The sequence below is a fragment of the Stegodyphus dumicola genome, chromosome 9 (assembly GCF_044657685.1).
Source record: "Stegodyphus dumicola isolate Sdum_Otavi_A_Nest chromosome 9, ASM4465768v1".
NCBI classification, from domain to species: Eukaryota; Metazoa; Arthropoda; class Arachnida; order Araneae; family Eresidae; genus Stegodyphus; species Stegodyphus dumicola.
Genome location: NC_140776.1, coordinates 171,444,322 through 171,468,972, shown reverse-complemented (window position 1 = coordinate 171,468,972; position 24,651 = coordinate 171,444,322). Strand labels below are relative to the sequence as shown.

General features: G+C 31.2%; 1 protein-coding gene across 1 annotated transcript in view; it reads right to left on the bottom strand.

Moving 5' to 3' along the window:
* The window catches only part of Polr3A (RNA polymerase III subunit A), a 153,204-nt gene that overhangs the window by 33,906 nt on the left and 94,647 nt on the right, over window positions 1–24,651 (bottom strand). The window contains exons 26-33 of the mRNA XM_085824342.1: window positions 23,352–23,573; window positions 22,704–22,822; window positions 17,110–17,192; window positions 15,070–15,162; window positions 9,665–9,760; window positions 4,692–4,843; window positions 1,995–2,081; window positions 1,332–1,526 (exon numbers count right to left, since the gene is read on the bottom strand). Coding sequence (XP_085680468.1) covers window positions 1,332–1,526; window positions 1,995–2,081; window positions 4,692–4,843; window positions 9,665–9,760; window positions 15,070–15,162; window positions 17,110–17,192; window positions 22,704–22,822; window positions 23,352–23,573 — 1,047 coding nt within the window. The remainder of the gene's footprint in view (window positions 1–1,331; window positions 1,527–1,994; window positions 2,082–4,691; window positions 4,844–9,664; window positions 9,761–15,069; window positions 15,163–17,109; window positions 17,193–22,703; window positions 22,823–23,351; window positions 23,574–24,651) is intronic.

Below are 24,651 nucleotides of genomic sequence, written 5' to 3'. Positions count from 1 at the left end.
ACCAACCATCTAAAAATGTTTTTGGTATGCTGATTTCACAAAAGGTGTTTAAGAGGAAAATAATGGAAACGAGGATTTGCCTGCTGTTAAATGGCTAGAAAAAAATGGCATTTCAATATTTATAAAATACAATAAGAAGCTTTTTCAGTCATGCCATGGCAATGCTGTTATATGCAAATAGCTGAATGATAAAGACACTGTGATAGATATTAAAATGAAAAATGCTGATGTTAATGAGTCTTCTTTTGAATCTGATAAAAATCCTAAAGAACTACAACATATGGTAAAGGAACTCCACTACAGCAGATACCAAAGATGTGATGCATGTTATTAATAAGTTTCACTTGCACCAAATATTTGAAGTACCAAATATTTGAAGCACCAAATATTTGAAGTGTTTACATCTTTTGGACAAAAGTATGGATAAAAATTATCCTGCAATCTACATCACATTAGCACAGAATTAGAGATGACTTTTGTATACAGAAGTTAAAGGTAATATATTAAATAAGGTTGAGATGTTTTAGTTAAGGGAAGTTAAGGTATTTTGTATACAGTCATCAATATTTAATGCTATTCATTTTTAATGTTTTTATGGAGAAAATAGTATTCATAATTGTAAATGTGTATTTTAAAAGGTTCTGTAATTCAAGGGAAGGATCAACAAAAAAATTTAATAACTGCACATAATAACAGTTGTAATTAAGCCTTAATATATATTTTTGATTAGATTTATTATTAACCTCTTTTGGTAGATGAGACAACATTCCTATTTCGTTTTTTAGTGTGTGTATGTAAATCCTCTGTAAATTTTTACACTTTTTATGAGATAATCCATTTTTCTTATTGGATCAGACTAAGAAAATTGAACTTTCTTCCACTTGAAGTTCAGACTGCATAAGTCAATAAAATTATAGCATTTTCTGTTAAGTCTCACTAACTACAAAAACTTCACAGAGCAAATAGCTTTTAAATAATAAAGTTTGAATATATACATCCAAATTTCTGAGTTATAGTTTAAATTTTTCAAAAAGACCAAGTATATTTATGTATTCATAAAACTTTTAAGGTTTATAACATTCAAATAATAAATTATTTTCATACACAAAATCTACTGAAGTGATGAAAATATAAATATTAACACCAAACAAAATCTATTATAATAATATAAGTAATACTTTCACACTATTATTCCAATATTTATTCAATTTAAAATTAAGGGAAACAGTTCTTATTAATAGATTAATTCTACACAAGCTTAGATTAAAGAAACCCATAAACTCATGTCTTCAGAATTCAAAATTTTCTAATAAGATACACAGTAAACATACCTTGATGACTACCAAAGGGAGTTTCTCCTTCAGTTGCTGTAATATGTAATAACAAGTGCCACGGGAACTGACAAAAGGTTTTACCAACAAAACATCCTTTTTATGAATGGTTATATTTTGTGGCTTGATTCCTTTTATTTCAGTAATGTTCGTAGTACAGATGGAGTAAAGTATAGTCTCAGCATTCACTTCAAGCTAAAAATAAATTCATGTCCATAATAGTCAAAACAGGTAAAATAATTTAACATGTAACACTTTGTACCTGAAATTTAAACATTTATTCAAAAATACTAACACATTAAATGCAACAAAAATAAAGCAAGAAATTAAAATAAATCACACTAGATAAATGACTCACACAGGTGAAATATAATTTACAGTGTATTTTCAAAATATGTGTTTTTAATGAATAAAAAAATTACTGGTATTTTAATGCAGTGAATAAATACATTTTCTACTGAATATAGCAAACACTTATTAATACATGCATTACACAAGGCGGTTCTCATATAAGAGAGAGATGCGTAAGGCAAAGACTGGCAAAAATCATACAATCCAAAAATACTGAATACATGCTGATTTATACAGATTTTACTACAATCCCTTATTCACAGAGACAAAACAATATGTAAATATATAGAAATTTGAGTATTAAGTTCTTACTTGTAATAACCGAATTCTTTCAAGATTTAGCTTGACAAGGATGAAGCAACTGTCAGGAAGAAAAACCTCTTCAAGGTAATCAGACACCTATATCAAATTAATAATAAATAAATTAATTTTAATCTGATATACATTAAAAAAAAGCAAAAATACGTATGAAAAACTGATATTAGACGACAGAACTAATTTTATTTTCCTACTCTAATTTATTAAAAAAAAAGGTTGCTTATACCAATATTTCTATGGCTTGAATTTTTAGCTTATGATATAAATGTTAAAATACAAGCCCTATCTTCCTTTACCTGAAATCCAAATTTCAGTTAAATAAGTAATGAAGTGCAGTTGCTTTATATTTTTGTTCTTAAGACTCTTTCTAAGCAATCTATGGATTACTGTTTGTCCAACATTTGGTCCGGAAAATTATACACGCCAGACTGAAGGCAGGTCATGCAAGCAGATAGTTTACAGAAGAAAAAAAAAAGAAAAAGAAAAAATCACCTCATCAGCTTTTTTTTTTTTTTATCATTTTTGTTTCAAAAGAGGGCAAAAAGTTTGTTTTATAACATATGAAAATTTCAGAACATTCATAACGGATTACATTTTGGGGGATGGAATTTGAAATCTTATGAAGGTATACAATGTTCTGTATTCAAAATCTAATGAAGAACATCAGCTTTCAAAACGAAACACTGAAAAAAATATACATACACATAAATAAAATTAAAAAATAAATGATGTGGCTGATTCCATCACTAATAATTTTTAAAAACCAGTCAACCTTTACATTCTGTTATTTTATAGAGTAAATCAGAAAGGAAAAATGAAATAAATACCAAATGCCAATAAAAAAACAGGGAGAAAAAGAAAGGGAGAATAGCATTTATAAAATGGCAGACTTTTACAGTAAGCCTAATTTCTTTGCAAATAACTCTTTCTAGCAAAGAGGGATCTATAATTAGAATAAATATTAGATAAAGCCTAAAGGGGAAAAAATAGTATTGTGCATAATGGCAATGAATCCTTGGAAATGTGTTTCTATGCGAATCACGCAATTTCCAAGTAAAATGGTGAATTTCCCCTTTTACTGCAGTGTATATAAATTAGGATATCACCCAATTTTTTTATTATTTTTATATTAGTCTTGTTTTAAACAACAGCAAAGAGTTTGTTTTATAAATTGAGAAAATTTTAGAACATTGTAATAAATACATGTTTAGATTAGGGAATTTAAAAATAATAAATATAAAATTGCCAAAAAAAATCAATTAAAAAATTGTTGAAAATCAGCAAATTTTGTTAAAAATTCGATATAAACGTTTTTATATCTAAATTTCTTCCCGCTGACAGTATTAAAATACGGAAATTCTTTTGTTCATTTATTAAGTGAAAATATGCAAAAATATGACAAAAAATTATCTCAACATTACATTTTAAAAATCTAAATTGAAATACATCATTTTGAATTACACCTTTTCATTATCCAGACCAAAATATGTTACAAATTTCATAACTGCACACCTATCCATTTTATGCTACACAACAAACTCACATACAGATTCTACATTTTATAATAATAAAGATCAATCAAAGATGCGCAGAAGAAAAAAACTGCTTGATTCCCAACACAAAAAATATAACCATTTTTCAGTTTCATTTTGTGGCATCTGCATGTTCAGTCATTCTGATGTTTTGCAAAGTCCATTACTTTTGTATTTGTTAGTGGTTAGAATGGTTTATTATATGATAAAAATTATCAATACTGCAATTAAACAGATTATTTTCTTTATAACCCTTTTGCCGCAAGTCAATCAATTCTCTTTTCAGTATGTCTTGTTGAAGTAAATCCACTTTTCATCACAAGTGATGAGCCGGTCTAGAATTTTGTCCTCGTGTTGATATTTATGCAGATTGATGCAGGCCCGAACATGTCTGTCTTTATCTGCTAAGTCAGCTCATGCGGCACCCAGCGATTGAACTTTTGTGCCTAGTTTATGCGATGCATAGCGCGACTAATGGACATGGCACTAACATCTAACTCCTTAGCAAACTCTCGAGTGGTTGCATACTGATCTTCCACAAGTTCTTGCAAGCAAGCCTCATCAACATCAGTAAGCCGGGCAGAGCACTCTACTTCTTGAATGTCATTGTCTTTGTTTTTTGAACTTTCAGTACTAAACATTCACAGCGTTATACGATACAGCATTAGTACCTAAAGTTATACACATGATTTGGTGACTTTCTGCAAAAGAACTGGAAGGAAATGATGGTTATAATCTCGTAGTGTGACAGTTCCATTTCCATTCCTTTCAAATGCCAAAAACCTTCCTTTCAAATGCCAAGTTCCATTCCTTTCAAATGCCAAAAACTGTTTGACAAAATATGATTAAACACGGCAACGCAAACTGTTTGCGCACACAATATTTCCGGTTGCGAGAAACTTGCATTAAAAACCCGATAATTTGAATTTTATTTTAATACAAAGATATTAAAAGCTATTGATTTCTTTTAAACATACAGATGGAATAAAAAAAGCAATTAAAATTGCACATCTCAATAAATTTTGCTGAATTTTATGAATTTGATAAAAATCGATTACAGTTGTTAATGGAATTGGTACAGAAATTCTAAAAAACAATTTTGAAAGAGAAAAAATTTCTAGTGTGCTATTGAAATCTTAAAAATAAAATAATGCAATACCTCTCCTAAAAGGGTTTTTTCTATTCTTCCTTTAACACGTCTAGCAAATTCCAGGTCATCATTTACATCTAATAATGCTGTAATAACAGGAGTACTTATAACTTTGCTGGCATTTATTATCTCACCTATCCTTGGAACACCCTGAGTAATATCTTTGGTTGTGTTAAAGAAAATAAATGATTATAAAAATTCAAAAAATGTCTACATATGTAATTACCTATGAAAAGCATACTTCTTATAGCACAACAAAATTTCGGCACATTAGAAAACAAGTTAGATATATTAAAAACACAGAAAGATAAATAAATTAAGAAATTCAGATTTTTAGTAACATATTTATAGAGGTGTCCAAAATGACCTTGGCAAATTTTAAAAAAATCTTCAGTTGAATACAAAATATAAATATATAAATTCTTAGATCCTCAGCTGATATATAGAACAAAATATAATATAAATATTATATTTTGATATCATATCCTCAGTTGATATAATTATACATATTCGTATACAAATCCCTCAGTTGAATACATGCAACGAAGTACATTTGTTGATCATCATCTACACAATTGTAACTGCACATAACTGAACAATTGTAACATCATATAAACTAATGTTGGTGAGAATAATCTGTTTACCTACCTTCTTCCAAATGTAAAGACATTTAGAATCATGTTAAACAGTACCTCAGTTTGTAATTAAAGAGAACATAGGTCAGTGCCTATGTATTCCAGCACTGTTATTTGCTGGAGCAATTCACGCCGGCCCTCTTTCTGCTTTGAAGTCACTGAAATAGAAACTACTGGCTTCTTAGCATAAAGGTTCCTATGATAAAATTTCCTATATACAATCTACTGCAAATTCAACTTCTTGTTTAGTTTCCTATTGTGATTGGCAAATACAGACAAAAGCTGATCTTGAGACTAAGTCATTTTTCTTCTATGACCATGTTCTGGATTTCTAGTTAGTTTCAATCTTTAAATAATTTCCAAAGGGCAGAGATTATCCATCTTGAACATTCAAACACTTAAGAGACTTTTGCTGCAGCATCAAAAGTTTTTTTTTCATTTGATAATATCCTCTCCCCCCCCCAAAAAAAAAGAGAAATATATAGTTTGATAATATTAAAACGAACAGTGTTACAAAAATAATACTTTAATGAATATCTTTTCAATTTATTAAAAAATGTTTTAAACATAAAATAAATGTTAGAGGGCTCTATTCCATCTAAAAATTCATACTGAATTTTTGAAACAGAATACAGTTTTCTTTTTCTTCGGAAGGATATTTTTATATGCAAGAGTGCACTTGCTTATGAGAATTAGAAAACCATGCGAAGACAGATTACTTGCACTTAGCATTCAAAGACTCTCTAGATTAGCCATCAAGAAAGAAAGTAAAAAAAAAAAAATATTTAAAATAAATTTAAGCAACACATGGAAAATGTTTTTTAATGTATTAATAAGTCAAAGAAATTTAGCATACAGTAGTTTAAACATTAATTTTTAATAAATTTTATTGATAAGAAAAATTGAAATTTTTTTCATTTGATAATATCCTCCCCCCCCCAAAAAAAAGAGAAATATATTGTTTGATAATATTAAAGCGAACAGTGTTACAAAAATAATACTTTAATGAATATCTTTTCAATTTATTAAAAAATGTTTTAAACATAAAATAAATGTTAGAGGGCTCTATTCCATCTAAAAATTCATACTGAATTTTTGAAACAGAATACAGTTTTCTTTTTCTTCGGAAGGATATTTTTATATGCAAGAGTGCACTTGCTTATGAGAATTAGAAAACCATGCGAAGACAGATTACTTGCACTTAGCATTCAAAGACTCTCTAGATTAGCCATCAAGAAAGAAAGTAAAAAAAAAAAAAAAAAATATTTAAAATAAATTTAAGCAACACATGGAAAATGTTTTTTAATGTATTAATAAATCAAAGAAATTTAGCATACAGTAGTTTAAACATTAATTTTTAATAAATTTTATTGATAAGAAAAATTGAACTTGTTCAAAATTTTGAATTATTACAGTTCACATGATCAAAGTTCATCTGTGTACAAGTGTATATACAGTACAAAGTCTGAAATCCGGACTCGTAGGGACTTCGGCGATTCCGGATTTGGGATTTAGATCATCAGTTTAAATCTAGTAAGAGGCATGTAGAAATCATAAAATTAAAAATATGAAATTGTGATTTAAGAAATAATGAAGTATTTATGATTTAAAGGGTATCAAAATTTACACACACACACATAAAAAAAAAAAAGCTTAATATTTATTTGTTTACTTTATTAAACATTTCTTTCAATGTAAGTTGTTTAAGTTGCTAAGTTGCTTTTTTTTTGTGCTAATACTTTCTATTTAATTCTGTAGAGAGACATAACCTCTTGTTTAGTTACATTGTTGAAGTCCTGTAACTGCTGTTTGGAGAATTCCGACTAACTCGTCAATCAAAATTTTCTCATTTTCAGTAACTTCTCGGTCACTTTCTTCACTATCGGTAGTGGTATTATTTGGATCTAGAACCATACTACAGATTTCACCACTCGTTAATTGATAGATGATTGAGAAGCATTGTCATCACAATGAAAAACTTCTTTCATATCAACTTTAATTATTACCCCTTCTCCACATTTCTTTACAAAATTCGTTAATTGGAAAATTTCACCTTTGTTTTGAAATATCTGAAAACCTTTAAAATTAGCAGCTATCATCATCAAATTTAACTATTCTTCACCAAACATATTTGGCTATGCATCATAAGCTTGGCGACTAACGACAAGTTGTTCTGTTAAATTTATCTTGCTCCTATCTTGCACTGAGACAATTAAGCCTGAATTGTATTAGTTTAGTTATTTATTATACTTATGTCTATTTCTTGCACATGCTTAAGGCTTATCAGAGTTCAGAATAAATAAAATCCCACATACACTTAAGCGTTATTGAGGGCCGACGCTAGATGTCTTACCGTCCAATGCAGTCTCTGTGGGTCCTAAATTCTGCGACTCGGCGTGGCCATATGAGCCCTGGTGCTGGTTCTGCGTTTATGTGAATAACAAATCAGTTATTCTTAATTCAAATAGTCCTAAATGTAATCTTTGGTTCTATGATTATCATCAACAAAATCTAATTTTAGCATATGGAAAAAAATTTTTGTTAAATTTTTCCTCGTCAGTATTTCTTAGTGCATTTAACTTAAATCTGTAATCATAGCCAAGTGCAATGTCAACACAAAAGGTTACCATACTCCTTTATTATTCAATTACTAGCATAAATTATTTAGGCATCGGCTACATGAGTCATTACTCAAGTTATGTTTTGATAAACATGTGGTGATGAAAGGAAAGTATAATAAATAATGATTCACCAAGCTGAAGTCAGATCAGCGATGAATCTATGTGTAATGTTTCAGTTTGAGATGTGTGACAAAGAAGATACGCAGCAACGAAGCCAATTTACTGATTGTACAAATTTATGCTGAAATGATTGTTTCTTCAATAATGAGGTATTTTATTTAATGTCGAAGTGAAATTAAGAATCGGGACTCTCCAGCTGTTTTATTATGCGCAGAGGCGAGGAATCAAACACGCATGCGTAAAGCCTACGAGAAAAACGGTTTTGGTGGTTTTGAGGTCTGGATTTTAGATCATTCCGGATAATGGACGTTCGGATTTTGGACTTTGTCCTGTATTATACACATGCACAGATTTTCCACTGTCATCACCAAATGTGTAAAGTATCCTTTATTAATTAACCAGTTATTCACGTCTTAACAATAACTTCTCCTTTCCAGATTCTCACAATGCAAATTATAAGGTCACGTTTCCTGGGTTTATCTGTAACACAATTTGTGCCTTCATGTTCAATTTAAGTCTAAGTGAAAAAATGTTATTTAAACCTTGTTAAGACGTAGCGTTAACTCGCTATCTGTCTAGTAGGATCAGTAGAACTTTAGTTGTCAGTTACAGTAGGAACCCTACAAATTTATGATATTTCAAAACCAATTTTATTTTTAAAAAATTATCACTAGCAACAGTTCTGCCCACACAAATAAAATGCTATTTATATTGCAAATTTTATCACTATTTATTATGTGTATATACACTATCTCATTCTTCAGAGCCATACGATTTCATGTCATTCCCTTCAGGTAACACTTTGTCATTACTAGTAAAAATTTGTTAGGAATTTGGTGGAATTTATAATATTCCTATGGCAAATTGTTCAGGAAAGTTGAAGGAATTTCAGAACCATGAATGTGGTTTCCCGAACAGTTTACAACTGACAACAATATTCTTTTTGAAACATCTAGAACAATTTTCACAAATAATCATAGATTTTGCAGATGATTCATTTTATTTTTACAGTAAATTTTTCTTGGTTACAATAATAAAGTGGCATATATGCACTTGATTAAGTTTTATATATACACTCGATTAAGTTTATTATATACCTATAACAACAACAAGGTTACATTGTTGCTTAAGATATTTAAATCAATAAAATTCTGTTCCCACCCTCGCAAAACAAATCCTTCCCCTTCCAGTAATTTAACTTTTACATGAGCCTATCACATTTTGAAAAGATTGCACTTTTAATTAATTAATTAAAAAACCTTGACATTTAACTAAAAAAAATTGATTTACAAAATCTTGAAATTTAAATTAAAATAGTAACTTAAAAATATTAATTTAATTTTTCAATTAAATTAATATTTAAAATGAATTTAATAAATGCTTTAATTGTTTGTTAATTTCTTAATTAAATTAATTTATACTATTAATTATATTATTAATTAAAAATATTAAATTTATAATATTCCAATGTACCATTGTATAATGGTACAATGGGTTATAAATTCCTACAAAACTGATGGAATATTATAAACGACAATAAAATAATACAATGGGAGTATTATAAATTCCTACCAAACTGATTATCAACAGTTTATAAAAAGGATACTCATAGAGGCAACACCAGCAAAGTGAAATGTCTTTAAAGTCATTTGCGTTGCAGGCTCTCCAATACTTTGAGCACAAATAGCACCCACAGCAGTACCTAAAAAATGCAAGTTTTATGTAAAAATACTAAATAAAAATACTTACTAAATGTAAGCTTGGCAAATTAAACATAACTACATATAATGTAAAGGAAACATGTTAAGCTTTTAAATGTTAGATCTTATATGAATTTTCAGATTTTTTCTCTCTGTAATAGGATGAATATTATACAGCAGAATTTCGATAATCTGCACATCCTCGACAAGGTTGTGCAGTTTGAGGATTATAAGGTCACATCTTCTAGGTTTTTTATACCTTTCTCCTGCTTTAATTTTTACATTAGATCAGGTTTATTAGAACTTAAGTAACTATTAAAATATATCCAAACTTTGAAAATTACATAATACAGATTTTATAAGGTTATAAAATTTTTATATTTTTAAAATTATATTATACAAAAAGAAAATAATGCCCATACAACAGAAATGAAGAGAGAAATGGGGAGGAAAGGGAGATAAATAGGATGGAAATATTTTGAGGAAGTGGAGAACATTTGTAGAAATGCATCAAAATATCTCGTGCAGAAAAATTTTTATATCTCCTCACAAATTGCTTTCAAAACATTTTTATGCTAATCTGTTAAAAAAATAAATGAATATACTTTTGCAAAAGCCTCCTGCAGTAACATTTTCTCCAAATTTAATCCGTAGCTAATTCTGCCATGCATGTGTGATTGGATTAATAACTTAGTTAAAATTTCTAGAGCCGAAGTTTTGAATTTAATGTTCTTTAGTCTATTTTTCATTATTAATCTCTGATTTTCAACACCAAAAAAATCACTAGAGGTGCTAGTTTTAATAATTTATAACTGTTCATCATTGTTGCTTGCTTGTTGCATGGCATTTAAGCAAATAATCTATGAAGTATATTTATGTTGGAACTCAGCATTTAAAAAGTTAAGGAAAAATAAATTTTCTATGTCTGCTAAACATTTATAAACTCAAAATTATTTTTAAAAGATAAAATAAATAATTAAAATGAAAAATTTGTAAAGAATCATGATTCGCTTTTTTACAAATAAATTATAGCATATTTTTATTATAAATTTCATTTATACAAATTTCCATTAAGTGTGCCTCATTGAATTTTTTGAAAATCTAAATTTTGTTTCTTTATATCCAAAGTGAAGGTTACAGGTACTTATGTGTTAAACCTTTTCAGATTACTACTCTAAAATCATGGAATGAACAATATCTTTCAATTACAAACATGCTTTTGACCCTGTCTATAGCCCAGAACTTGTCCTTTCTCTGCTTATCATATCTCTGAACTGCTTAAAGATGCTTTACGAGGTTACTGATTTTTTACAGGCAAAGAAGACCTTCTTGAGGGGGGGGGAATATAGAAACTCACAGACAGTTGACTGAATGCATTGTAAATAAAGGACAAGAAATTTCAATTATAAACATCATTTTAACACTATCTACAGCCCAAAACTTGTCCCTTCTCTGATTATCATCTCTCTGGATTGCTTAGCTCAAAGTTACTTTACAAGGCTGTTGATTTTCTACAGACAAAGAAGACCTCCTTTTGGGCAAAAGTGAATTTGTCTATTTTATTAAAATCTGAAAACAAATACAGATGGGGTATAAAATTATATGAACACTTTTGAAATATGAGAAGTCTTTATTAATAGTGGCTAGGAGCCTCCTTTGACTAAAATATATACTGTATGCAATATGGGATGGACACATAGAGGTTGTTGCATAACTCAGCTTTGTCTCAAGAGATGGCATTGGGTATCCACAATGAGAAGAGGCTATATTTATTGCAAAAAGAAAGGCAAATCAGCACAGTGGGTATAAAAGTAGAAGTCTTTTGGATCTGAATGAGGAATTCATACATTACATTTGTGTTGCACTATAAAAGAATGTAAGACGATCTTTGCCAACTGTTATGCACTGTTTTTGGATAAAAGAAGGAGAAGAAATATGCCCCTTCCTATCAATTTATTACTTGTTCTTCCCCTGATTAATGAAAAAATTGACTTTTAAGTATACAGGTAATAGGTGACCATTTTCACATTTGAAGTATTTTACAAACCTAATGGCACAATTTCACAAGATGTTCTATTTAATCATCATGCTCTTTAGTCATGCTTGAATGCACCTAGCAGTGTAGAGAGAAGCACTATCATCTCAAAAAAATGTCACTCTCCAGTGAAAACAAAATGCAGACAAAGGATGAACATGATCTGAGAGTGCTTGGCTTATACAGAATAGCAAGTGGGCCAGGACGGAGTCAAAATATTGCATACCAGCTGGACAGCAAAATAATGATTTTCCACCCAGCCAGTATTATGGTTAGTGACCCTGATTTCCATGGCAATGGGCCGGTTTCGAATCCTGGAGAAGGAGTGGTTGTAACTGTCTGTCCCTTCATAACAAACAATGGTGGCCCCCTTTTACATGCTTCTATAATGAAATGGCCACCACTTCTGACCTTTGTAGCGGCACAAGGCTAACGGCTATTCAATAAAAATCCCAGCCATTATTTAAAAACATAATATTACATACCATACCACTAGATAGTAATACATACCATATTCTTGCACAATATTATATATCATATTCTTGCATGCTCTACAGACAGCAAGAAATAGAGAGATCTAAACGTTTCTCTGGGACTTCTCTAGACATAAATGCACCCAGTGGTCTGAAATAGGGCGAATACTGATTTATCAGGCCATATAATTGCTGTGAAGCCCAACTTTGACAAGCACCACACCTCTAACATCATTTGAAAGCATTACATAGTGTCACCAATGCACACTGTCAATTTGTCATAAACATTCATAGCATCTGGCAGTTTTGGTTGAAATGAATCTTGAAGACACGTGTTCATTTTGAATGTAATCTAGGAGAACAACCTATTGCTCTTCTGTGTCACTATGTGCTTTAACATCTGTCTATCCTTAATAGTTTTCATACATGTTATTGTAATGCCTTGTAGAGACATCAGGTATTTTGGAAGCAAGAGAGGTGAAAAATGAGCAATGCCTTTGCCGGGAATCAAACCATATAGCTCTGGAATACCAGCCCAGCATGCAGACCACCACACCACGAAGGCGTGCTTAGAAAGCGGGGAAAATACCTTATATACTCCCATTTTTAAGCACGACTGGGGTTTTTTTAGGGGGCCCAATTGCCAAATCCTCGGTGTAGAGAATCATCATCCACCACCCTTTTAGTTCAGGCACCACTGTAAAGACATTAGGTATTTTTTGGAAGCACCAGAGATGAAAAATGAGCAACGCCTTCGCCGGGAATCGAACCGTAGACCTCCGGAATATGCGCCCAGCCTGCAGACCACCTCACCACGAAGGCATGCTAGGAAGGCGGGAGAAATACCTTATAGGCTGTTATCTTGCTCCTTGCACACCCAAAAATTATTGCTGTTTCCATAACTAAGATCTCGGCTAAACATGTTCTAACAATTTAGATTCATGGTAGTCCATCAGGTTTCACATTTCAGTGTCTCTCAAAGAGTATGAGAGCATGATAGCACATGCAATATCTATGACAGCTGTTGAGAAACTAAGACCTTCCCCTTTACAGCCACTAGACCACTAAGTGGTGCAACTGCAGATGTGGAATGCAGCGTATCTTTTAAAAGGTAATTATATTATTTTCCTTCCTATCTGTATTTTCTTGGATGAAGAAACCTGTGACTTGATAAAATAAGATATTGTCACTATTCAGAAGAATAAACAGAAGTTAAATCTTGTAAAAAAATAGGTGAAATGTGCTACTTCAATGATGTTGTGTTAATACATGCACATGTTTATAAAATTACAATTAAATATTTAATAACAGATATTTTAGTACTATATTATACTATTTTTAGTACTGCTAGATTTGTTTACTAGATTTCCTCAAAACCAGAAAAATGGCACAAATTCCCTAAAACTAGAGATCCCTAACAAATTATCCCCACACACAAATGGACTAATTGTTTTTTAAATAAAAAACACGAAGATTTCAAATACCAACAGATTTTATGACAAATTGCAAAACTCACAGCTTTTTTTTTTTTTTTTTTCTTTTTTTTTTTTTAATTTTATCAAAATCACAAAATTTGTTTTAAAAAAATAATTTTTTACATAAGATTTTAGAAATTAGAACAGATTTTATAACAATTATAAAAAATTTGTAAAACCCAGCAGTTATGATGCTTTATTTCTGACTTTCATTTTCTTGAATCCTGATGTCCTCTATGGAAAAAACTATAAGGCCTTTCATTGATTGTTGCTGAATCTGAGATCTTTCATATCATACACATACCTGCTTGAAATATGAAAAACCCAGGAGTTTCCAGGTTTTTGTGCTTATAACGATGCAGTTCCAAAAGAACTACTCCAAATTAACTTAAATTTACTTTATGATGCATAACTCAGTTTACTTAACATAATTACATAATGTAGTTCCAATATAAAATATATTAATTACATACCCTAAATTTTATGTTATTTAGCCAATTTCATGCAGTAATTTTCTTACACTTATATACTAAGAAAATCCTGTGTAAGGAAAAAAAAGCTTCTACTTATCTAAATACTTTTAAATATGATGGAAATAAATCTACTGTTAAACAAATATACTATAAAATTAGTAAACTACCATTTATTGACATAAAATAAAGTTAAATACAAACAGATTATACATCAGTTGAATCTTCATAAAAAGTTCTACAGTGTCATATGACAAGCAAAACATATTAAGGCAAATAAAATCTAATAAGAAAAATTAAGCTGAAAATTCCCAGTGGCATGAAGTATAGAATTTGCACAATTCAAGCTTCATTAACTTACTAAATTTCTTTTATTGCTGCAAAGCAATTATTAATAATGACTAAGAATGAAAAACAGGAAATTCAGTGATCTACAGAAACAGCAGATGTCTTCCAGAAAACAGAGAACTGGCAAGTATGTATATACATGTCAAAGTATATAATTCTTAATTAAAAAAATTCAGTTTAAATTTTTTGATGAATTCAGACATTTCACACTGAAAGAAACCAATTTACAAATATTCAGATTTTAAACTCAAAACTGAAAGATCACAGGAAGCTAGTTTTTCATTTTGATTTATTTATTTTAGAGCAAAAAAAAGAGCCTAAAAAATTTGCAGACTAGATAAAATAGAATGATGATGACTTTTCAGATCCATATTTGACAAAAACAAACCCTTATTTAAAACAGCAGCATCTACTAATTCATGTAGATTTCTGTAAAATGCATAAGGACATGTGCAAATTATTATAGCCTAATCAATTAAAAAATTACTCAATACTGAGTACTTTACCTACCTGGTTCAATCATTGCTTTCATATACTTTTCTTTGCAGAAGTTAAGGAACTCTTTCAGCTGAGTTTTTGTGACTCTCTCTAAATGACGCAAAACTAGAGAAAAATAATACATTTTAATTGATGTAAAAAATAACATTAATTGAGTTTACAATATTTTATTAAATTAAGAAAAAAAATAGTCATCACATTGTATTTCTTTTTTAAAAAATCTTCTAAATAAGATCTAACAACCAGCACTTGGCAAAAAATAAATCATGAAAAAATTAGAATGAGCTAGCTCACATTTTTATTACAAAAGGTACTGTACTAAACAAGTTCATTGCCACATTTGAAATGAATGACCATTCCCAGTTGTCAAATAAGTTTTATTTGCATTATGAACAAATCTCATTTCTCATATATTTTAGTGCAAACTGTGGACCTAGCAATAAAATGTTATTTTAAATAATAATAATAATAAAGCTTTCAGATTTTATATTACGCCTAGAAGGGTATTTTTTAATGTTTTGTGTGTTACCTTTATTTACTTAATATCATGGTTTTCACACTTAAACCACGTAAAATTCAATTCAACAGTAATATCACAAAATATGTAAAAACAGCATATCTTAAGAATTTCTGCTATACAGTCTCATGCGCTGGAGACAGAAATGTTGTTTTTTCTATACAGTGTTGTCATTGCTTGCTTTGAAATCATCGAGGAAACAGATAATAAAACTAATTCAGAATTCAAAATTCAGGCTTCTAAGTCCCCATGTTCACTTGGAGGACTACACTGTTCAAAATTCGATGGCTTTAGGTACCATTGTGTTTTCAAAATGTAAGAAACATTCATGCATTCATGGAGATTCTTCATTATTTAACTTCTTTAAATATAATACATGGTGATAATATTTGGTAGCAATAGTTTGAAAAGTGAATCAATGCAGAAAGTGAAACAATGCAAAATGCCATTTTGAGACTAATAGTCTTTTGAATCTAATGATACTTTGGGTTAAAAATGTGGCTCTGATTAGAATCAGTAGCATTGATAACAACATTTGATAATTTTCTATTGCTACAATCAAAGTTGCTGCTTATTACTCTTTTTGAAGTTAATTTATTAGTTTTGAACATATTTTTATAGACATAAGCACAACATATTAAATAACGGAACCTTTAGTAAATGCACAAAAAAGAGAAAACTTTTATGAAAAAATAGAAAAAAAGAACAAAAAAGTTATTGTTTTACAATAAGGAAAGATATTTGTCAAAACATTTTACAGCAGTTCTGGTTTACTTCCCTACCTTTGCACTCATAAGTTGGTTTTCTTTCTCCCTCTTCATTGTTGCATACAAAAGCAAAACCTTTTCTTTTGATCCTTTCACTGTTGCTTTTAGCCAGATTTTTTTTTTTTTTTTTTTAGTTATTTATTAGACAAATACAGTATTTTGATACCAAAGATTATAAGAACTGATTGATCTTAACAAACCTTTAGATGTTTGATATAGTGGCAAGAGATTAGTTTTAACCACAATCATAAAATATTATGAAATATACTGGGATACCATGCTAATGTGAAGAACAATCACTCTTCACTAATGCATCTAACATATTACAACATTTAGTAAACCAAAGAAATTGGCTCTGCAGAAAACCACTGACATATACACCTGATGTGGTATGATTCCAATACAAGTTGGCAGCAGTGAACATTTTAAAGTAATAATCACAATCAAAATATTAAAAGCATGCATGCTGAATACACTCCTTTCTCCCCGTCATTGACAAAGTATTCAAACTTACAAATTATATGTTAAACCTCAACATACACAACCATATATACAAGTCATGCACCTACAGCTACGTCTGTACCTGATTCAATTATCTGCAAGATACTTTTCTTTATTTATACTACTATAGGAAAAATATGTGACAAGCAGCAATACTGATAGAAGAGCTTGCAATGTAAAAAATTATGGCCAACTCTAATTTAAGAAAACTGTTCAAAAGGATTTTTGTATTAAAAAAAAAAAAAAAAAAAAAAAAAAAAAGCTCACCAGGTGGAACATCACTCATTGCAAAAGTACCAAATTTCTCTCTGACTCTTCGTAACCGGTTACTTTGATCTGCAAAGAATTTCCTGAAAAAATATACAATGCATTTTTATTCATCTTGATTACTTTATACTATCATAAACATGAAAAGAATGTTAACATCTTTCCATATCAGCCTTAAAAGGAAAGTGAGTCTTGAATACGATATGCTTATCTCTAGAAAAAAATAGTTAGAACTGCAGTTAATATGAAAATGGATAAAATGAAAGATTTGAGCAATTCTAAAACAAGGCAAGAACTGTTACATAATCTCTGAAATGAATAATATTATAAGCTTTTCTTGTGCAACAGTATCTCAGGTGTTTAGAGCATTGGAATTCAGTATAAATACTTCAGGCAAAAGTGGGAAAATGTTTGTGAACAAAAAAGGTGTATGTTGATGACATAAATCATCTGCAGCGACAGAAAGGCAGCAATATTTCAAATTAAAGCATATCTGAATGCACAATATGATGGGACTTTGCAATAATTGGATTTTTCAAGACAATCAAAGGTACCTATACTAGCACTGAAAAATAGTTACTGTTCACATAATTACTGTGATGCCCAGAAGCACCGATACTGTATCCCTAATTACTACAAAAAGTAATGATCCAATGAATTTCATTTCATGCTTCATCATACAGACAGCAGTGTAAGAATATGGTGTAAATAGAATGAATTCATGATTTCCTTTTGCCTGAAGACAACTCTTCTAGGTAATGGAAGTGAAATTATGGTCTGGGGAATATTTTCGGAAGTACAGTGGATCCCCTGATAACCCTGGAAGAAACTTGAAACTCAACACTCGACCTTATTAATCATTGTCAATCATTACTACCATTTATGGTAGTGAAGTTCCTTGATGCAGATTACCACATTCAGCTGGGGAACATGCCTTATCACTGTGCATGACTGGGCTGAAACTGGTTTAAGCGTATGACTAAGGAACTACAGGATGAAATGGAAAATCTTCAAAGCTTGGAAAATGCTACTACCCAGTTTAAACGAAACTCTGAGCTACTGTTATGCCAATGTGAATTATTATTTCTCGGAAACGTGTTGTTGAGATCAAAAACCCTAAAAATGTCAGCTGCGATCACAGATGATCAAAGGTGGACCAGCATGTTATTTGGGTGCATCTCTAATATTTTACCCATTCAATGCATATTACAAAACAAAAAAACAAATTCCTGTTATTCAACTAATATTAGAATTATTTTTGTGGTCAATTTTATTTATCAAATGCCTGGCCATTGACCATCAGGTCATTAGGCAAGGAGCTCTTCAGTACTTCTTTACAATACAGTCCAAACTCTTAAGTGCAGAGCACACATCCAAATGAGCAGCATCCATGATGTAAAAACTTAACTTGTTGACTTGTCACATCTGTGGTTTTTCATGTCATTGATGGGGTGAAAAGAGACACTTTTCTTCTAATTCTACTTTATAAAGCAAAATCTATTTGCAGATATTTACAGATTTGTTGGAGTTACATGAGAGCTGGTTTAATAACATACCTCTACATCACCACAGCCACCCACTCTCTTTCCACTGAAACTCTTCTTTTTAACTCTATATATGTGGCGACGCAGCGTCCTCTATAACCTTCTCTATACATGACTTGTCCAGAATTACACATAAAGATGAGGCAGTCAGATTAAAATGAAACAAATGAGCACCAAGGCAATCATGTCCAGTCAATAATCTAAACTCAGCCACAGCAGTAGCATGAGAAGAGCCCGAGACACAGTCAGCTTTTAATAGCACCCTCAATGACTTATTTCCAGTAGTACTAACAGCAGCATTATGAAAGGATTTTTTATAAATCCTACTGATTTCAAGTTTAGCAGAGTGAAGAGATAGTCTCTGGAAGACCTTTGTAGAATAAGCCTACCATTTTTTTGCCAAAAAGTCTGTTATCTCATTTTCCCAAAGGCCACAATGTGATGGCACCCACTGGAAAGCACCCTTTGTCTGGATTCTGCTTAACAGTTCCCTGCAGCTCTGGATGCACGAGCTTTGTTTTCCTAGGTTACTTGCTAAGGCCTGAAGAGCAGAAATTGAGTCCAATAAAATTACAGACTTATCAAGAGGAGAGAGACGGGCAGAAAGCTATTGAAGGGCTAAATGGATGGTGGCCTCGACTTCACCGTCAAAATGGGTTGTATGAGAACCGACATGTAGGTAAAAGGAAAACACATCACAGAAGATGCCAGCACCAGCGCCCTGGGTAAAATCCAAAAGGGAACCATCAGTGTAAATATGAAGCCACTCACAGGAGGATAGCGAGTATTAATGGTTTCCAAAGTGATGGCACGAATAGCAGTTGTGCATAGGTTGTTTTCCCTCACATTCAAAGTCAACTCCAATCTGACATTGAGAATCATAAACTCCAGTGGATGAGTTAACAATTCATAGGCCTTGTCATTAATGACATTATATTGAGCGTTCTTCTGGACACATTGAATGAAGCACTTCTGAGTCTTCAGATTATGTACTCTGTTACAATTGTATTCACACCAAAAAGAAATATTTGGAAGTCTAGTAAGTCTATTAGAAAGGACAGCTGCATTTCTCTGAACCAGATTAGTTATTGGCTGTAGGTCACAAAGCAAATGCATAGCAAGTACAGGAGTAGTTTTAACACCTCTACTCAAGTGATCAAGCATAAAGCCTGGTTTTGGAAAACATCAAGCATACCCAAGACTCTATCTGAGGCAGAGACCAGCACTTCATTGCGATAATTTAAAACTAGCTGGACAAAAGTCTTATAAGTAGTGTTAAGGGTAGCTCTGCCACATCCCCATTTAGAACCAGCTACTCTTTCGAGAATGGGAAGTCTCTTCCTGGTTTTTTAGATGACACATTTAAAATGCTTAGTCTATTTCAATTTGTTATCAAAGATGCAACCCACATAAGTTGAAACATCATTATGCTGCAAAGGAGAACCTCTATAAACAAGATTAGAAGTGAAAGGCTGTCAGTTTAATATTCTCAAAACTCCAGCTCTCCAGAGACTTATTCAGGACAGTGTTTAGCTTGGATTGATTGAATTTAGTTGCACAGCATTAAATAGCAAGATCATCTGCAAAAAGGGCAGTGTTAGTCAATCCATCAGAAGTCAAGATACTCGGTAGGTCATCAATAAAGATATTAAATAAAATAGGGCTGATCACTATGCCTTGTGGTAAGCCAGTTTCACTTTGTTTAAAGTTGGACACAGAATCACCAAAACAAGTGACACAGAAACTTTGTGAAAGGAAACTCCTGATCCAAAAAAGCATATTACAACACACATCCAGGTTTTGTAATTTCTGGATACATTTGAGTCACCAAACTTTACCAAAAGCAGCCTCAAAGTCCACAAACACAGCCCAAACCGAGCATCTCTGATCAAGAGCGTCCTTTATGGACTGACTCAGCAAAATAACTTGTTGGTTTGTGGACATCCATTTTTTAAATCTGGCCTGAATTGGAGAAATAAGGTTATTAGACTCGAGAAATCAACTCAGACAAGACGTAATCATTCTTTCCATGACCTTGGAAAAAATGCTAGTTAAAGAAATGGGTAGACAGCTATTTAAATTATCTGGAAGTTTATTACTTTTAAGTATAGGAATAATGATTCACCTTTTTTCAAATTGATGGAACACCAGTGTTCTAACTGCAGTTGTAGAGCTCCAATAATACAGAGAATGCATTTTTGCCACAGTGTCTCGGGAGATCGGGGTGGAAATTACCTGGACCAAGGCTCTTGCCACTCCTAACATGTCTAATATCTTCTATAAATTATGCTGTATTAAAGTTTTGATATAAAATCTTGTGTGCACAATTTAGGGAAGAGGCAGAGTGACAAAGCTCCTATCTAATAAACTTATGTTGGATCCTAAAGTCTCTCCTCAAGCATTGTCCAGAAAAGTAAAGAGTAAAAAGAATTAATAGCATTGGAAATATCTCTGTCATCAGTTAAAACATGACTACCAATTTTCAACGGCTCTCTAGTAGATGCAATCTTCTTATTCTGTAATTTGTTCACATAGTTGTAAACTCTTTTGCCATCTTTCTTATAGTCAACTTTAGAAATGAAATCATTGAAACAGTTTCTTTTAGAAGAAAGAATTTCTTTACGAAGGATAGCAATACATTTTCTCCAGTATTGAATATCCTCAAATCTCTTGGAATGTTCAGCAGCAGTACGTGCCATAGAAAATTTTTCTTTAAGAATGGAAAGACTTTCATTCCAGAAAGGTTTATAGATAAATTGCTTGCCTCTCGGTATCCACTTTTTTGCAATATCAAAAACAATATTAGTAAATCTAGAGAAGGTGCAATCAATACCCTCGCCTGTTTCACAGAAACTAGAAGTAGATCCAAAAACAGATTCGAGATCTAGAGTAAAGGCTTTCCAGTTAGCTTTAGTAAAATTCCATCTGTGTCTAACAGAATTCCTTATTGGTTTCTTAGAGGTAAAATTGAAAGTAGTAACAGTCATGCGATGGCCACAGCCAAGATCCTAAATTACTTCTCTCTCAGCAACATCAGAAATGTCTGTAGAAACTAAAGTCATGTCCAGATTGGTTCCACTGCCGTTATAGTGCAGATAGGTTGGGATGTCTGAATTATTATACAGAAGCTCCAATTTATCAGAATTCCTTTCATCACCAATCCAGCAAAATTTGTGTCTTTATAATTCCAAAGTTGACTATGGTTATTAAAATCGCCACAAAGAATTGTTTTACTGGAGAGAGTCAAGGAGCCAATGTCAAGTTTGGTGTTACTGGATGGACTGTAACAACCACAAATTTTAAAGTGTTTCTTCCATTTGAACACATCCAGTTTTACTATTTCAGCTCCATTGCATAAGAAGTGATCACTACCTTCATGAAAATCAGAAATAAGGCCATTCTTTACACCAATCAAAACACCATAGCGATTCTTCTCATTTTGGGAAGAATTCTAAGATAATAAGGTCCAAAAGTGTGGAATTTCGGTAATTCATGAGACATATTAGCCTCAACAATAACAAAAGCATCTATATAATTAGAGTTTAAGAAGAATAGCCAGCAAATGAGTTCTTTTTTCGTGAGAAATACCCCCAGCATTTCACTGGAAAACTCTCAGTCATTGAAAATTCTTAGAAGGACGGTTGGTACTAAAGTTCAAATCCATCACAAAAGAAGATTTGAGGAGAGCGATTTTTTGTGGTCAATAAAAACATTAGTATTACTTAAGTGGTCAAATTATAATATATTTTGAACTCATATATAAGCTATCCCTCCAAACTTTAGTAATAAAAGATGTGATAAAATGTCTTGGCTTACACATAAGAATATACAAAAGTTAAAAAAAAAAAAAAAAAAAAAAAAAAAAAAAAAAAAAAACATTAGAATATTATCAATGGTGCAAGATCTAACTTATGACAGAGCAGAAAATTCTCAGTTTGAAGAGCTTGTACCACATATTACACAATCATTTGATTTCAACAATGACATCATATCGAAGAGATTACAGATATGGCAGATACAACCGAACTGAACATGGAAAATAATTATTACCAAAGTTGTGATACATAATTTTCATGAACATCCATAAAATTTTCATTGATAATTTCAGCACTTAAGAACATTAAAGTTTCTGGGTCCAAAGGTAATTCATCTGGACATGGATACTTTGCCTAAAATAAAAATACAGATATTCTTAAATACAAGCTTGAATTTAATTAACAAAAGTATAAAATTATCATATGGTAAATTGTTTATCATTATGGTCAAATACTAGACCTTTGACATCAAGGTTATGAGATATAATACTACAGTACAAAGTCTGTAATCCAGATGTCCATTATCCGGAGGTCAAAGCCACAAACTTTTTTTTTTTTTGTGTGTGTGTGTATCCTTTATGCATGTGCGCGTTGAGAGAAATGTTTAATAAAGTAAACAAATAAATATTAAGCTTTATTTTTGTAAAATTTGATACCCTTTAAATTATAATTGATCTTATTTTCTAAATTACAGTTTCATATTTTTAAATGTATAATTTCTGCATGCCATCTTACCAGATTTAAATTGATGATCTATAATCCGGAAAAACCCCTAATCCATAATCGCCGAAGTCCCGACAAGTCTGGATTACGGACTTTGTACTGTATAAATACTAGTTAAACTGTCAGAAAAAATAGTAACAAAATCATTTTAATTGCTTACTGTAATGTGATAGAGAGCACGTTCAAAAATTACAGGTTCCTCTGGAGGATCATCATCCTTTTTTATACAATATTCATCTACTTTTTTCTTCTGAGTTTCAAATTTATTGGTTCCTTCCATAGAAGCAGGATCCAAGCTATCGCCACCATACACAAACTGCACAACTTCACCCACAGAATTTCGAACACTTGAATCATAATGAAGACATAAATCTTCCAGTGACTGAAAGATGCAAAGTTAAAAATGAAAATAATGTCTCCTGCCTTGTTATAAAAAATATGCATTAATAAACCATACTGAAAGCTTATGAAAAAAGAAGTAAGAAATTCATGTTTTAAAAAATAATACTCCAAATTTTACACAAATAGCAAAACGCCATATGAAAATTGTTAAGTACTGCATTTGTTGGTGTATAAGATGCACCGTTTTCTTTGAAAATAGGTCTGAAAAACGGGGTGTGTCTTATACATCAATACTGCGTCTTATATGTCGATGCTCAGTTTTTGATTACATTCATTTCCAGAAATTTCCTCTATTCAGAGTTATGCAAATTTTTTTCTTGTTTCCTTGCGGAGTGTGGGAATATTACAGTTATGTAGAGTTCAGTGAATGCGCATGCGTTATCATCGATAATCACAGCTGGGTGCATTTAAAGCTTCCAATTTTTCTGAACAACTTTTAAGTGTGTGAAATTTCTACTGTTCAATTTTCTTAAATTTGTTGGCAAGTTATGGCTCAAAAACAATGTCGGCATTGCTATAACATAGCATACAAGCTATGTGTTATTGCATATGCTAAAGAACATGGAAACAGGGCTGCAGAGAGGCATTTCGGGCCACCCTCAACCAAGAAAATGATAAGAACTTGGCAGAATCAGGAAGAGGATATAAAAAAAGCAACTCACAGATTAGGTATTTGCAGAAAGTATTACTTTATATTTGTATTACTTTACATTTAAAATACTGTAAATTCATTGTAATGATCAGTAATAAAAGTTTTATCCTTGAAAAATGCATATAAAAAAGGGGGTGCATCTTATAGGCCGGTGCACGTGGCAAATATTGTAGATCTTGAATTAATGAGTTGTGGATAATTAACTACACAAAATTAGGTACTGATAATTTAGGAAAGGAAAAATTGGTAATGCAATACATTGACAGCAATGTGATAAAAAAGCATACACACTCACAGCAGTAAAACAAATATTAAATTGAATAGCTGACAGTAGTGGATATGCATAAAATTATGATGTAAAATTTACTAATAATAATTATACAAAGAAAAGTACCTAAAACTGAAC